The 17,372-nt window shown below is 49.0% G+C and overlaps 1 protein-coding gene across 2 annotated transcripts in view; it reads right to left on the bottom strand.

The window, feature by feature from the left end:
* Nucleotides 1–17,372, bottom strand: part of C5 (complement C5) — a 478,994-nt gene that overhangs the window by 435,730 nt on the left and 25,892 nt on the right. The window contains exon 1 of one of the 2 annotated variants that reach the window (XM_069609526.1): nt 3,907–4,147. The exons of the other annotated variant lie outside the window; for it this stretch is intronic. Within the exon in view, the coding sequence (XP_069465627.1) occupies nt 3,907–3,971 (65 nt within the window). The 5' untranslated portion in view covers nt 3,972–4,147. Of the gene's footprint in view, nt 1–3,906; nt 4,148–17,372 lie in introns of those variants that run through there. 2 annotated transcript variants of the gene reach the window in all.

The raw sequence follows: 17,372 nt of genomic DNA, 5'->3' as shown, positions 1-17,372 counted from the left end.
CTTACACCAAGGCACTGATTAATGGAATCCTTTTTAAATCAGCAGACATGGGAAGGGATGGAATAAGTATAGCCCAGTGTAGAGGGTAGGCCAGGAGAGTGGTGCCACCATCTTGGTTTCTGCTAAGGCTCCCTGCATGTACTGCCCCGCCCCACTTCCTGCAGAGTGACGCAGCACTCTGGATATGATAGTAGAAGGCAAAGGAGAATTGTTACAGCTGCTTTGATTGCACCCCTGACGACAGGCTTCCTTTGGACAAATCCCCTGTAATATTTCATCTTATTAGGGTAGGAAAACATCTATTCCAAAATCCTCTGACTTAGATGTGAAGACAGAGGGCTCCAAGTTAAAGGAAAGCTCTGTCCTCTAACCATCCGAGGGGAGCATTGTGAATGGCACTGCAGTGGGTGGAAACCTCTCAGATCCCTGTGCAATAAAAAAAGGATACTGCTCACTGGGGGTGAAGGACCCCTTGAATGCTGCACGGAAGCTTCTTGGAGTGGAAGTGCAAAACGAAGGACTCACCTTGTCCTTGGAGACCGTTGACTGGGCCTCAGAGCAACCCAGAGGCCCAGAGGTTTGGAACCCTGTTTACTGCCTGTAGACATTGCCAAGCTGGCTCAACCGTGCTCGACTCCCTTTGAGCCAATGTAGGACCTGTGGTGTTGCTTTCGGCACTCAAATCATTTCAACTGCTTACCTTGCTTCTTTGAGCTGCCGCCATACAAACTCGACTCAGCAAAGTGCATTGAGACCACAGTCAATTCGGCCACAAACAATTGTGCCACGGCCAAAATGTATATATCCGTTTAAAGTGTCGGCCTAGCCAAGAGCAGTGGAGCGCAGTGCAGGGTCAGTGTATGGGCTGGCATCTTTTACCAATAGTGCAGTACTGTGAATTGCGGCCTGTGCGTTTTAAGAGATTTGAGAAATTGGAGACTGCGTGAGAAGATAAGGATTGTTTGCGGTCCTCGCTTGGTGGACCATGATGCTTATAGATTCCAAGGGAGTTAGTTATGCCGGGGTGTACTGTGGTGATCTATAACAATAGATTGTGCTAACCTGAACAGCCTTTTAGAAGCCTGAAATTAATCATTTTAAATACAGAGCACAGAGGGATTGTACAACAACCTTGCTCATGACAAGCTGGGGGCCTGGAAGTGCCCCTCAGCCACTTTTGAAGATCACATTGCCGGGATTCCCAGACTTCAGAGGCGCTGAAAATGGGTGGTCCATGCACAACTAAAGAGAGTCACATTGCTAGCAATTTCCCCTCTTGCCCTCCACACTGAGGTTGAAACATCACGTAATGTGGGAGAGTTGGTTCCTGGCCGGCTAGGACAAACTACAATGACCAGAATTCTTTGCCTCTAGTGAATTGTATTCAACCGTGAACGCCTCAACTGATCTGCTTCCCTGGTCATTGCTGAAGCATGAAAGCACACTTGAAAAATGTGCATCACTGAACTATGGGGCAGTATGACCTGGGAGCCAGAAAGCACCCCCAATCCACCTTTTGAAGAAGGCTCTTGGCAACGTTTTTTTTATTTTTTTTATGAGGATCCGGCTGCTAGTTTGGGAACAGATTAGGCAGCCACGTGGGTTGTGTGTTTACTGCTGAATTATATACATAGGGTAACCCGATGTTCTCAGGTTCAAATAATAAATGAACCACAAAGCGTTTTAGCAACTTGATGCCAAAATATATAGAAACAATTGATTTAGGGTGATAATAATACACTATGTTTACGCCAAGGGCCATTCAGCTTGTGGTGTCCAGTGCCTATATCAACAATGTTATTAAAAGAACATCGTCTTAAAAAAAAGTAATGTTCACCCAACAAAGAGTTAAGAGTCGTGCTATTTAAGACCACCTTACATTACATTAAGACAGGGTCTACCACCACTGGGCAACTTTTGGATCGCCACTTGTTTTGGACTACTACTCCCAATAGCCCTTGCCAGCTTAGTGAATGGTGGGGACTCATGGGAGTTGTGGTCTTAAGCATCAGACGAGCCACAGTTAAAGATGCCTTCCATTGAAAGGTGAAAACATTGCTGCACAGCAGGAGGCTCAGCTTGTGGGGCTGGCTGCACGGCTCACATTGCACGCACTGCATGAGGCCCAGCTTATAGGGCTTGGCTGCACAGGCTTACGTTGCAGCACAGCATGAGGCCCAGTTTAGGGGGTTTGGCTCCACGGGCTCACATTGCTGCACAGCATGAGGCCCAGTTTAGGGGGTTTGGCTCCACGGGCTCACATTGCTGCACAGCATGAGGCGAAGCTTGGTGGGGCTTGGCTCCACGGGCTCAAATTGCAACACACCATGAGGCCCCGCTGAGGGTGCTTGGCTCCACCGGCTCACATTGCAGCACAGCACGAGGCCCAGTTTAGGGGGCGTGGCTCCACAGGCTCACACTTGAATGGCACACAGTCTACTTCTCCCTCAGCCTGCCTAAGATTGGGTGGATCGACGAGACTAGCCGTAAAGAACACATTGTCGCCATACAGTGGAATTGGGAGGAGGCCTTTTACGTCGATAAAGAGGACCGGCTGTCGTTGAGGATGCACAGGACTCCATTTCAAAATGATGTCTGGAGGTCCGGGGGGGGGGAGTGGTTCCGTGTGCACCAGGGATCTGGGGGCGGGGGGGTTCCGCGTGCACCAGGGAAAGCCCACCTGCATATGTCACTAACACAAATCCATTGATCTGGCACGTGTAATAGTTGCAAATTGCACGTGCATTGGAAAAATGTGATATACTTTTCTGTGGCACGAAGACTAAAAGTTAGCGCTTTTTTGCATTTCTATGGCCAGATTATTGAAACTTTGCACAGGTGCAAGTGGAAAGTTGCACGGTATTAGCACTAGGCACTAGGGCAAAGATTGCCCTAGTTCTAAAAACACGGGGACATATTAGAAAATCGTTGCACAATGACAAATGCAGTTCGAATACACTAGACTAGGGCAACAATTGCCAAAAAGACACATTTTCACTGCAATTATTCACCAGGGCAAACTAGTGCTAACACGGAATGGTATTAGCACTAGAGCAAACTTTGCCCTGGTGCAGAAATGCATCAAAAATATATCTTTGGGCACTAGGGCAATTTTTGCCCTGGTGGCTATACCATGCAAACTGCACGTGCCATGGTTTAATGGCTTTCTAATGTGTCCCAGTGTTTTAGTGCTAATACTGTGCAACTTTGCACTTGCATCAGTGCAAAATGCAGAGGCGTTGTTAGGTGGAGGGGATAAGGGGTCTTTTGGTTGTAGCCCCTGGTCTTTTGGTTGTAGCCCCGCATAGAAGCTCAGGGGCTACAACCAAAAGGATAGCTAGCTTCCCCCTAGTCGCGACAGTCCCGACATTAGCATAGCCGGTCCGATAGCACAGCGAGTAGAGGCTCAGGCCAAACTCAGCCTTTCATCCTTCCGAGCTCGATAAATAAGCACCACACACTGTGTGTAATAATAAGCAGCGCTCAGATACCTGGGGGTTCGTAGCGCTATATAAATGCTAAATAATAATAATAATAATTATTATTATTATAGCCCTGGATCTTTTCCAGAACTAGCAACACACCTGGCACAATGTCTGTAATCTAGCCCCTGGTGTACATAAATGAGAAAAACATTCGCAATCTTTTTTTTTCTGGGCACATTCATACAATCTCATGCAATGTTTGACTATACAACAGATGCCACATAAACCGGCGCAGAGGCCTTGCACGGTGCACCGTGTGGATTATCGAGGGCACTACCAAAGTAACACCCTACCCCCAAAGACCCCCACCCCCCACCGAAGCTGCGAGGGCTCTCTGCTGACATCTCCCCAGTTTTGAAATTGCCATCACAATTATTCAGGCGAGACGCAGCTATTCGAAGGCGGGTCGGCAGGCACTCACGTTTGCTCTTGGCTTCGGCTCCCCGCAATCAGTGCCAAAAGGCAGACAACGCGGAGGATCTCCATGGCCCGACCAGGAAGCAAGGCGGCGTGTGGCTCGGTTGGGTTGGGGATGTACGAGCCGACGAAGGGTGGGCGACTCGCGGGTGCGAGATCTGATCAGACAGTCAAAAGGCGAGTTTGAAGTGCAGAGCTAGCAGACAGAATGGCAGCCCGGCCTTCTCAAGGCGAAGAAGTGAGCAGTGTTGGCAGACACCGAGTTTATTGGCCGCCCGGCCTTTTGTTTGAGAGTGGCTTTGTGGGTTAATCATTCGAAGCTCTTTGAGGACAGAGGGATTTGGGAGTCCCCGCCTCCCGTGCGCGTCCCAAGTCCCTGTGTACATTGTGAAACTGACTAATGCCTGTTCAAAAAGATGGTACAGAGGCCTACCAGGAATTCCCCAGACTTCCCTATAGGCCAGTCCATCCCTGGACAGGGTGCAGAGGCCTGCAGGGAAATCTCCAGTTACCCATAGGCCAGTCCACCCCTGGTCAGGGTGCAGAGGCCTATCAGGAGTTCTCCAGACTTCCCTATAGGCCAGTCCATCCCTGGCCAGGGTGCAGAGAACTACCGGGAAACCTCCAGAGTTCCCTATAGGCCAGTCCATCCCAGGCCAGGGTGCAGAGGCCTATCAGGAATTCTCCGGACTTCCCTATAGGCCAGTCCACCCCTGGCCAGGGTGCAGAGGCCTACCAGGAATTCTCCAGAGTTCCCTATAGGCCAGTCCAACCCTGGCCAGGGTGCAGAGGCCTACCGGGAAACCTCCAGAGTTCCCTATAGGCCAGTCCATCCCTTGCCAGGGTGCAGAGGCCTATCAGGAATTCTCCGGACTTCCCTATAGGCCAGTCAATCCCTGGGCAGGGTGCAGAGGCCTGCAGGGAAATCTCCAGTTACCCATAGGCCAGTCCACCCCTGGTCAGGGTGCAGAGGCCTATCAGGAGTTCTCCAGACTTCCCTATAGGCCAGTCCATCCCTGGCCAGGGTGCAGAGACCTACCGGGAAACCTCCAGAGTTTCCTATAGGCCAGTCCATCCCAGGCCAGGGTGCAGAGGCCTATCAGGAATTCTCCGGACTTCCCTATAGGCCAGTCCACCCCTGGCCAGGGTGCAGAGGCCTACCAGGAATTCTCCAGAGTTCCCTATAGGCCAGTCCAACCCTGGCCAGGGTGCAGAGGCCTACCGGGAAACCTCCAGAGTTCCCTATAGGCCAGTCCATCCCTTGCCAGGGTGCAGAGGCCCATCAGGAATTCTCCGGACTTCCCTATAGGCCAGTCAATCCCTGGGCAGGGTGCAGAGGCCTGCAGGGAAATCTCCAGTTACCCATAGGCCAGTCCACCCCTGGTCAGGGTGCAGAGGCCTATCAGGAGTTCTCCAGACTTCCCTATAGGCCAGTCCATCCCTGGCCAGGGTGCAGAGACCTACCGGGAAACCTCCAGAGTTTCCTATAGGCCAGTCCATCCCAGGCCAGGGTGCAGAGGCCTATCAGGAATTCTCCGGACTTCCCTATAGGCCAGTCCACCCCTGGCCAGGGTGCAGAGGCCTACCAGGAATTCTCCAGAGTTCCCTATAGGCCAGTCCAACCCTGACAAAACGCCCTCTCCACCTAATCACCGTAGACCAGAACCTGCAAAAGCAGCATTGTTCTTGCAGTTCTAATACGAGTTAGCCCCTCCACCCTCCCTTGGCCAAACACTTTGTGATTGTGGGCACATCACTCCATCTTCACATTGCGGCGGCAGTTTATCTCAGCTCTGTGTTCTGGTCTGTGAGAGTCTCTGACCCAAAGCCAGGATACTGTGTTACTCTTTGCATGGCTCACCCATTGGCAGCAATAATTAACATACAACCACAACTCTTCGGATAAGAGGAGGAAGATCTTAAGAGTTTGGTGTGCTGACCTCTCGTGTTCCGGGCACAGGCAACGAGTTAGCCTGCCATCAAATCAATTGGAAAGCTGGACCAGCTTCTGAGGCACTGAGTTACACGCTCGTCCTGATTTTGCAGCACCCAACATGTTAAGGATAGGCCCAATATGAAAGGTAGGAAGGCGGTTTGGTATGATTCTGATGGCTCATTTTGTTATCTCTTTGCAAGGCTGAAGGATAACAGTGGACGTTAACATAGGCAGTCGGGTACGGTTCACCCCCCACCCAGCAAGATACATATTGCACACCATGAATTCAAACCAAAACATGAATAACCTTAATAACCCCAGACGATCGGCGACACCTTTTTGCTTATTCTTCGTCCTCATCCACACACCCCTATTTGTTTTTACCTCTTTATTTATTTACAGTAAGCTCTCTTTTTCACCCTATGCATTCTTTTTCCAGCATACTTAGGTCTCACTCCCCGAACCTCCCTGATCCTCCAGCTTCGGGTAAAAAACATTGGCAGCCGATGCTGATGGGCTCTAGGGAGCGCCGTTATGCTTTCCTTCCCACGCAATGGTTATGGTCCCAACGCACTATAGGTTGAACGCCCTCGGAAGGACCGAAGTATGGAAAAGTTAGGAGTTGCTAGAATGTCTGTGTGCATAATGGCATTAAAGGTTCTGAGGGCTTGGCCGAGTCGCTGCTTGACACCTATGTCTAACTGGCATGTGTATGGGTGGAGAGAGTTACACTAGGGCAGGGTGTGTGTAAGAGGATACTCAGTTATGTGTGTAGCTACATTTCCCATTTTTGTCATGAAAGGCAGCTACATTCTTATGGCAGAAGTGTGGTGCAAAGTGTCATTTGAGTTGTATGTGAAAGCAGATGTGTGTGGGTGTGTGGCCGCGCCACTGGCTAATTCCAACGCATGGAGTGCCAGGGGGAAAATGCATTGGTTATAATCAAATGAAAGCCTAGAAATGGTACATTCAGCAAATCCTGAAACATCTGAGTTGATAAATGATGGTGGGTGCATGCATCCAGCTATCATTAAGTGGCTACATTCAGGACCCCACTTAACTGTAAAGGCAGCATTCTACCTACACCTGCATTCCCTGCAGTGGAACTCATTCTACAATCCCCTAGAATCCATAACTTGGTCACCCTCATGGTCTCGACTAAGTGCAGCACCCTGGTCAACTGCACAACCCTTCCAAGTGCTATGCAATGGCTATCACAAGAGATCCTTTGGTGCAAAGGCTACAATCTGTGCAATACAATGACTGCCCTCACAAATCCTCTGAGAGCAAAGCCCAGGTCGCCCTCTTGAATTCATCCAAGTGCAGCACATTGGTCAACCGCACAAGTCTTCTAAGTGTAAGATGTTGGCTACCCTAATGGATAGTCAGAGCAAAGAATATTGACTACACTTATAAATCCTCTAAGAGCAGTGGCAATGGCCACGTTTCTAATGATGTTGTCCAACAAGTGGGCCACCCTCACAAATACCTACAGTGCAATACACTGCAACCCCCCACAATCCAACTAAGTGCAATACATCATCTATCTCCAAAATCTATATAAATTCAATACATTGCCTAGCCCCCAAATCTATCTAAGTGCAATACTTTGCATGCCCCCAAAAATCAATGTAAGTGCAATACATTGCCTACCCTCAAAATCCATCAGAGGAACACATTTCCTACCCCCAAAATACAGCCAGGTGCAACGTCTTTCAAAAATCCATCTAAATGCTGCACATTTCCTACCCCCAAAATACAGCTAAGGGTGACACTTTTCCTACCCCCATCAATCCATCTAAGTGCAACACATTTCCTACCCCAAAATACTGCTAGAGGTGACACATTTCCTACCCCTATCAATCCATTTACATTCAACACATTTCCTACCCCAACAATCCATCTAAGTGTGACACATTTCAGAACCCCAAGGTCCATCTAGGTTTAACACATTTCCTACTCCCAAGATCCATCTGAGTGTAACACATTTCCTACCCCAAAATACTGCTAGGGGTGACACATTTCCTACCCCAACAATCCATCTAAGTGTGACACATTTCAGAACCCCAAGGTCCATCTAGGTTTAACACATTTCCTACTCCCAAGATCCATCTGAGTGTAACACATTTCCTACCCCAAAATACTGCTAGGGGTGACACATTGCCTACCCCTATAAATCCATCTACATGCAACACATTTCCTACCCCAACAATCCATTTAAGTGTGACACATTTCAGAACCACAAGGTCCATCTAGGTTTAACACATTTCCTACTCCCAAGATCCATCTGAGTGTAACACATTTGATACCCCCAAACTACAGCTAAGGGTGGCACATTTCCCATGGACCCGGAGGATAGCTCAGGGGCATTTGTCTTAGAAGCAAGACAACACATAGCAACATAGATTCGAATACCGATCTTGCGCTTAGAGACTGATCTCAGGTTTTAGGCGCATTATAAACAAACAATTATAATTATATACAGGAAATCCATCTAAGTGCAACACATTTCCTATCCCCTAACTACAGTTTTTCCCATGTTCAAAAAATCCATTTAAGTACAACACATAGATAACTCCCAATAAATCTATCGAATATCTAGGGGGTGAAGCAGGTAATCTACACAGTGTTATAGTATGATGGTGGTAATGTAGAAGTGGCAGGGTTTTAATTGAGCACAGTAGTAGCTGTGTTCACCACCTGTGCCATTTTACCTCAGTAGTAGCTCTAGGGTGCCTCATTGGTCGTCCTTGGACAAACTGGCAAATAGGGAGATGAGCTGCCCAGAAAGGAGCTGCCCTCCTATGTCGGAATTCATCATAAAGGCCACCACCAAATCCATATGGGTGTGCCACAGTGCACAATCTCAGCGAGTTGTTCCTGTGCGATACAATGTACACCCTCAAACCCATGCAGGTGCATTACCAAATCCGCTTTCAAAGGTCCTCCAGTTAGAGGAAGAGGGTAGGTGGCAGGGTTCATGTTGCAGGGGCAAAAGGCAGGTTTTAAGGGCCTTCCTGAAAGAGAGGTGGTCCATTATGAGACAGAGGGTGAGGGGAAGGGAGATCCAGAGGGTGGGAGCTAGGGCAGAGAAGGAGGAGCCTCCTAGTCTGGAGAAATTGAACGCAGGGACAACCAGGAGGTGTGCACAGCCTGATTTTAGGATTTGGGTGGGGCGACAGCATGTAAGTTTGTTTTGGAGGAATTCAGGGCCTTTCTTGTGTAGGGCACGATGGGTAATGCTCGTTACTTGGAAAGAGGTCTGGTGGATGATGGGCAGCCAGTGGAGAACCCTGCAAGCAGGGAAGATGTTCTCGGTAGGTGAGAATGTAAGGATGATCCTTGCTGCAGAGTTTTAGATCTGTTTGAGCTTTCTGAGTTGAACAGTAGGGGCACTGAGAGGGAATTGGCATAGTCTAGACTGGATAGGACGATGGCCATGATTGCAGAGATTCTATGAGGGTAGGAGAGATAAGGAAAGATCTGCTTGAGCATGCAGAGGTAGAGGTGGCAAGATTTGGAGACAGCATTAATGTGGCGAGTTAGGTTTAGGTCTCAGCTGAGAGTGCAACCCAGGTTTTTGACTGAGGATGATGTAGCAGGTGGGGGTCCTAAGGAGTGGGGCCAAGGAGTGGGCTGGGGAAGGAGAGTGGTTTTGCTACAGAATAGGACTTCAGTTTTGCCGGGTTTGAGGACGAGGTTGTTAGTTGTCATCCGATGGCCTTTGTCTGTGAGGCAGGATGCAAGATTTGGGTGGGGTGAAGACAGGGATTTGGGGATCTTGAGAATGATCTGTGTGTCATTGGTGTAGTCGTAGCAGGAGACGTTGTGGGAGCGGATGAGTCCGGGCAGTGGGGCTAGGTAAAAGTTGAAAAGTAGAGGGAAGAGAGGGGCAGATGAGAAAGGATGGTGAAAGGTGATTTGGGAGTGGTCAGAGAGGAAGCAGGAGATCCATTTTAGGGTGGAGCGCTGATGCCTAGGGAGAAGAGTCTGTTAGTGACAGTGGTGTGGTGGATCGTGTCTACTGCTGCCGAGAGCTCCAGGAGGATGAGTGTGGTGCAGCCTTCTGAATCTGCTGTTCTTTTAAGGTCGTCCCAAATTGATGCAGGGGAGGCTTCAGTCCCATGGAGGGGTCTGAAACCTGACTGAGCAGGGTCTAGAAGGCAGTGGGATTCTGAGAAAAGGATGAGCTAGGCGGTCCAGGATTTTAGCAATGAAACGATTGCTAGAAATGGTGTGGTCATTGGAGGGGAGGAGAGGATCAGGGGAGGGCTGCTTTAGTAAGGGTTTAATGTGAGAGGTTTTGTATGCTTCTGGGAAAATGCCTGATGTCAGTTAGTGGTTGATTAAGGATCTGGCGAGGTTGCCTGTGCATGTGGAAGAGATAATGTTCTTGTGGAGTGCGGGCTGGGGAGCAAAGTTCTTCAGGGGAGCCTGAGGGGCGCTTCTTTGAGAAGAGTCTTAGGAATTTGGGTTGGGAGATGGCGGAAAAGGAGCAGACCAGGGTGCGTGTCAATGGCATGGGTGTGGAGAGGGATGGGGGAGGTGAGAGACGGGTAAGGTTGCTAGTTTTTTTTAGGATGGAGCAGTTTCTTTCTATGCTATGTTGTAATGGTCTGACTGGGTGTCGCAGAGTGCTTGGGGTACGGTGGGAGGGGGGTTTGCACAGAGAGGGGACTTAAACTCTTAGATAATCTTGTGGAGTTCCTTACAGGGGTTGTAGCCGTTAGAGATGTGGGAGCAATAGAATAGTTTTTTGGCTTTGCTGATTTCCATCCTATATGCCCTGGTCTGTCTTGTAAGGGTGGGTTTGTTCTGGAGGGAAGGTCTTGCCCGCCATTGGCGTTCCAGTCAGTGGTTGAGGGTTTTCAGTGGTTTGATGGAGGGGGTGAACCTTTGTGTTTGAAGGTGGATCTCGTCGGAGTGAGGGACGAGAGCAAATCGGAAATCCATTGGTCAAAGTACTCGGTAGCAGGGTTTCCTTCTTGTAGGGGGAGTGAGGGAAGGGAGGCGAGGAGGGCATTGGACAAGTCCAGGGAGATAATTACATTGTTCCAAAGGGGGATCTGTGAGAGGGGAGGGGGTGGATGGCAGGGTGGAAGGAGCGAGAAATAGATGGTGGAGTGATCAGTCCAGATTAGGGGGCAAGTGATGAGGGGAGCAGATTAAATTGGTGGAGCTAAACGCTGCATTCAGGGTGTGACCTGCTATGTGGGTGGGTTGCGATATAAGTTGAGACAGCTTCAGGGCTTCCAAGTTGTCAATGAGGTGGCGGGTCATGCGGTGGGAGGGGGTGCCGAACCAGGTGTTCAGATTGCCTAGAAGGGTGAGTGAGTGGTACAAGATCATAATGGCAGCTACAGAAAGGGAGTCTGCGAAAGTCCTGTTATAACCCGTGGTTCTATAAAGGAAGAGGAACGAGTGGGTGAAAGAGGGTGAGATTTGGAATTTGACAAGTAGGAATTCACAGTCATGACTGCAGGGTTGTTTCCCGGCGTGTAGGGGTATGAGGTGAGGTTTGTTGAGGATAAGTATACACCCTGCTCTGCTAGAGCTGTTGTGCTTGATTAGGGAGTAACCAGGGGGGGAGGTCTCCCGGACAGTAGGAAATAAATAATCAGAGAACCAAGTTTCAATGATGAAGAAAAAGTCTAGGTTTTCACCTGAGATAAGGTCAAACATCAAGTGCTTGTTTCTACTGACTGATCTGGCGTTGATGCGTATGCAGGAGAGGGATGAAGGGGTTCTGTGGCCTAAAGGAGAGAGTGCGTGGGTAGGTAATGTGAAGCGGGCTGTGGGTAGTGGGGGCGGTGGGGCGGGGTGGACCTTTGAGGCGGTGGGGAGGAGAAAGGGGGTAGCTTGAGGGAGAAACAGGGAGGCTTGCCGCTTGGTAGGGGTGAGGAAGAGGGGGGCTAGGGGAGTTATCAGTAGCGTGGAATAGATGATGGACTGGGTTGGGCTGAAAGGTGTAGGGGGTGGAGGTATAGGTGAGTGGGAAGGGATGCGATCTGGGAGAGAGAGTGGGGGAGCAGAAAGGGGGGAGGGCTTGCGTTTGGAGTGGTTTTTGTGTCTCAGATGAAAAGGGGGTGCCAGAGGTGAGTGGGTGAGGATTGGAGGGGCTGTTGAGAGGGGAGTCATAGCCAGGGCTGTGCGGGCTGCACTGATAGATATGAACACTGAGTGGCAGGCTGGAGGCAGCAGGCTGGGGAACAAGTGCCGGGGGGTGGGTGGCTGAGAGGGGGAATCGGAGTGGGCTGGAGATTAGAAAGGGGGGTGGGTTGAGAGGATGTTGGATAGCAGAGGGCGGAGGGGGCTGACTGAAGTGTGATGTGGAGGGGGTGGGAAGGATTGGTGGAAGGGGAGTTTGTTGGAGGGATTTGAAGGGTTTTATGGCGGGGTGAGTTGAGAGAGTTTACTGAGGTGTGTTGTTGTGAGCGGCGGGAGGGAGGGGAGGACAGGGAGTTGGAGAGGAGGTTTTCTAGTGTCCGGTATACCAGAGGGCTCCTTTGGCCTAGGAACTGTTTGCATGGTGGATGGGAGGTCTGGATGGAGGGGGAGGCAGTGACACTTTGATTCAATGGTGCACAGGTTCTGGAAGTTACACTGAGATGCAAAGGGCCTAACCCAGCAGCAACCGTTGAATAACAACTTTTTTGTTGTTCTTGCAAGTACACTTACTTGGGTTCACAGGTGCCTAGGCATTAAGTAGGCACCAACAGTTAGCTAGCCAAGGTTTTTAGAGAGTACCAATAGATTCAACGTTGCACGTGTACTTCAAATTACATCTAGATTCAAAAGATGCATCCAACATCCAAAGTTAGGGCCCAAAAACATAATTATCATATTAAATGAAGGAATGCGTTCCTCCCTCACATCTGGGTCATGGGACTGGGAATTATAAGGAAGGCATGGTATCAACAGTAAGACAGACACAAGTGACCACACACAGTTCAAGGGTGTTTATTGAACTTCAATTGGGTTTAGAAAACGCCTATCTAATCGTAATTCTAAAGATGTGAGCAAGCTACGACCAGCAAATGATAATAACACAGTCCTATTGGTGTCTTGTCAAAATAAAAGGGCCTATACTAATAAACCTAACATCATGGCCTTCTGTGCCAAAGTCTCTTTGCCATTCAAAGAATCTTCTTTCAGAGGGCCTGATGCAACAAACAAATAATAAAGTTCCTTTCCTTTTCAGGATTCTCCTACGCACAATTTTCTTAGGTGATTTATTGTTCACCTCGGATCTCCCTCCGCCAGGCTCAGATCCCCTTTAACACAAAATCTTCAATCAGACTCCCTCTGCCGGGCTCGGACCAATTCATCTATTGTAACACTAACTTGCTTTAACACAAAGCTTTTAATTGATCTCCCTCTGCCGTGCTCAGACCAACTTTATCTACTGTATCAACATCAAAGACTTTCGATTGTGCACAGGATTTTGCTTGACAAGTTACAGGACCACTTCGATTCACAATCCTTTGCCACGCTTTCACTTTTGTCAATTCTCAAATGGATACCTTACAGAGACCTTCGATTGAGCATGCATGCGCTGCCGAACCACTATGTCAAAGGTATTGTATCTTGGTTTCAAAGTTCAATCACTCATCTGCAGTTCAACTTTACTTGCATTGGTTACCACATGCGTTTCATACAATGTTCGTTCCAGCGCTCGCCATACAATGTTGCTGCTTGCAACCTTGGCTTCAACAGAGACCAGTCTTCTATCGGTCTCTCCAACTCACCGGCTGTGTGTAAAGACTGGAGGGGGTATCTGTACTTTTGCCCTCTATATGGCAGAGTAGTGGCACAGAGCGCCCCAGCCAAGGTTATCTATGTGGTAGCTATGTACGAGCAACCAAGGCTTCAACTCTCAGGAAGTGATGCAGGCGGGTTCTTAAGTACAGTGAGTCCCCAAGCCCCCATAAAGGAATGTTCACACACTATGCTATGCGCTAACATACATTCTTTAGGTAAAAATAAGGTTCAGAGATATATACACAATTCAATAACACCCTTTGTACTCTGGTAATTTGATAATGGCAAATCTATACACTGCTATGTGGTACCATACTTTTAGATTCCTTTAAAATGCATCAACTGCTGGCAGTTATAATAGAGCATAGACATCTTTCAGTAAGGTGTATCAACATAGACAATAAGGAAGGCAGGTTAAGGTTAAACAATGGCAGAATTCTTTCTTTGGATGTAGATACACAATTCTGAATGAGGATCCCCCACCTGGGCAACCTGTAATATAGGAATTAACAAGCCCAGCCCATAAATGCTCAATACGCCTTGGTTCTTTGTTAAAATGTTCAACCACCCCAATCTACCTGAAGTGAAGAGTTTCTACGACGGTTCGTTGATGGTATCCTTTGAGGATGGACTCCCCTTAGCAGGAGCAACTGGGCATCGAGTACCTCGAGGAAAAGTGGAACACTTGCAGTGATGCTGCAGCTTCGACCTTTGTGGTGCTCTTCGATGATCGATCGGGGAAGACCCGTGAAGATGAGGTGTGTGGTAACCTCGATGTAAAGTGATTGGTGCCGCAAATAAGACTCAGTGATGGATGCAGGCCTGGCAACGGGCATCGGGTGTCAGGAGTTGCTTCGGCGGCCCTCTACCCTGTTGGTGCTGCAACCACAGCACGTACCTCGGGATAGCTTTGGTGATCAGGACTCGACCACGAACTGGACCTCGGATCTTCACTCTGTCCGTGTCCTTGGGATGTCTTTGTCGCCTTCTGGTGTGGGGAAACCCACCAGCAGACTTTCCTTGTTAGCCAGCGACCTCAACTTTCTCCGGTGGGACAAAGTGGTCCATGGTGATGGCAAGGGAGCCCTCTGTCAAATGTTCTTAGGCAGAAGTGGCGCTTTCTTGCCTCCGAGAAGCAAGCAGCACAGCATCAAGGTGTCCAGGCTTCTGGGAAACACGAGTTGACTGGCTTCCAGCAGTCATGCAAATCTTCCAAACCCCGGTCAACGTCAGTGGACTTCGATGGCTACGATATCCAAGTGGTCTCTTCCCAGTCTACGGACGTCAGACTCACAGAACTGGCTTCCAGGGTGCCTCGATGAAGAACAGCAGTTTTTGCAAGATGGTACCTCGCAGATCGGGAAGAAGTCTCCTAGCCAGGTCCTCTCTCGGATCAGTCCTCAACAAACTCAACAGCTTTTAGATTACTACGAAGGAAATTCAGCAGCAATCTTCTTCCAGCTGGGCTTCAAGGATGAGCTTCAAGGTTCGACTTCAGCTTCTTAACAAATTGGTAAGTGAGAGGTCCCCAGATATACACATCTGTCCCTCATTCTGTCTGGCTGAGCCAGGCTCAGTCAGCCAATCCCAGAGAAGGGCATTCAGGCAGGCAGCCAACCAGGCTCACAGGCATTCAGGCCATCACTTCCACCCAGATACCCATAACAATGAATGTGGGTTGGGCCAAGCACCCAGCCTTTCAGCACACCACACTGCATTCATGCGAGTTTCAGGCAGGGCTATCTCATTCATTGTGTCACACACACAGAAACCAGACACCCATAACATAGAATGCATATTGGTCACACACTCTATTCACACAGGTCCCACCCCAAGGGTGCACCCAGAACTTACAGTCACGGGAAAGGCTCCAGCCAGTCTGGCCAGGACCTCCCCACAATACCATATTTAGTTTTCCAACCAACAGCCAGTCAGGGGAAGGGACAGAGTCAGGGCTTCCCAGGACTTTGGGAAAACAGGGTAACAGGCAATAGAAACCAAGAGGCTCCAGGGGCCATCTTGCCTTCTATCAGGAATCCACTGATTCCTATGGCAGGGCCTAGGTATCCCAAAATGGAGGATACTCAGAGCTCCTGTCACATCAGCATGAAGCGGCCACCAGCCCATACCCTGCTCTGTGGGCAACACACAGGTGCCCAAAAACAGACACTAGGGATACAGGGTTATACCCCCACCCATGGGTGCCATAAGGGTATCTCAAGGGTCTTGGCTCACCATAACCAAAAAGAGGAAGCGCTGCACTACCACAGGTCCCAACTGGACTCCTGTGCAGAAAATAACACAAACACACATGATAAGGGAGTACAGGACAAGGACATGTAGGCCCTGTCCCTCCAATATATTTCCAGCATCACAGTCGCCCCTCCCAGACTGAGGTTAGGGTGGTCTAATCTCCCACGAGATTGACACCCTCACCCAGACAATCAACATACCTTCTGGAAAGTCCATCTGCATTATCGTGACTCTTCCCTGGTCTATGCTCAATTGAGCAGTTTATGGTTTTCACCCTTCATCTGCATAAGCCACTTTAAGGGCTTATGGTCAGTTTGGACCTGGAAAGTAGACCCAGTAAGGTATGGTAAGGCCTAAACCGCCTAAGGCTCCAAACTATACTGAAACATTAATTTATTTATTTATTACATTTGTATAGCGCGCAGGCAGCCCAGGGGCATTGTGGCGCTGTTACTTGTGGGAGAACTTAGTTACAATGGATACAGGTTGTATCTTGGGTTACAGTAAGACAGGGTACTGTGTCAAGCAGTAAGGAGTATCATACAACATATGCAAAAGTATTGGATACAGTGGTGGGCATACATGGTAATCCTGGGAGCTTGAGCAGATGGGGTTGGTTAGGCAAACAGGGCAGTTTTCATGGCTTTGCGGAAGGCAGTCAGTGAGGGTTCAGCTCGCAGTGAGGTGGGAAGGGTATTCCAGTGTAAGACAGCAAGGTAGGGGAAGCTAGCACCCCCTGCTCTAGCTCTTTTGACCCTGGGTACGGAGAGCATGTTGGCGTAGGGTGTCCTGGTGGGTCTTGTGGAGGCGACCTGGTGGATTCTCTGGGGCAGAGAGGTGGACGCACTTGTGGGTGATGGTTAGTGCTTTGAATATAATTCTTTCCTTTATGGGGAGTCAATGGGAAGCTTTTCTGGCAGCAGTGATGTGCTCTCTCTTGGCAATTCCTTGTGCTGCATGCAGGGCGCTATTTTGGATTACTTGCAGTTTCTCGAGGTTTTTGTTGGAGGTCCTTAAGAAGAGAACATTACAATAGTCTAGCCAGGAGCCAGTGATGGCTCTCGCTATGTTGGTGCAGGTGTCTTTTGAAAGGAAGAGCCTGACTGAGTTGAGAAGTTTTGCATGGTGTTCAGCAGAAGAGGCAATTGTGTTTACTTGTCTGGTCATAGATAAGTTGGAGTCTAGATAAACGCCTAGTGTTTTTACTGTGTCCAGTACTGGGATTCTGATTTTGTCAATGGTGAAGTGGCTAAACTGGGTGTCAAGTTTCTTGAGAGTGTCAGGGGATCCTATGAGTAGAAGCTCAGTTTTGTTAGAGTTAAGGCAGAGGCCGTTGACAGCCATCCACATTTGGATTGTGTTATATATGTTGTTGAGAGTCGTGCAGTCAGTGTCATAGTCACATTCCTTTTCAATAGTAGCCCACCTAAGTTCTCTACCTTTGAGTTGCCTACTGATAATAATAATGGGATGTTCTCTCCCTTTGGCATCTAATTGGGACAAGACACCTCCGATTCCGG

The sequence above is a fragment of the Ambystoma mexicanum genome, chromosome 8 (genome assembly GCF_040938575.1).
Source record: "Ambystoma mexicanum isolate Mex_15411 chromosome 8, UKY_AmexF1_1, whole genome shotgun sequence".
Taxonomy (NCBI): Eukaryota; Metazoa; Chordata; class Amphibia; order Caudata; family Ambystomatidae; genus Ambystoma; species Ambystoma mexicanum.
The sequence above is the reverse complement of the archived record's forward strand: the minus strand, read 5'-3'. Positions and strand labels throughout refer to the sequence as shown.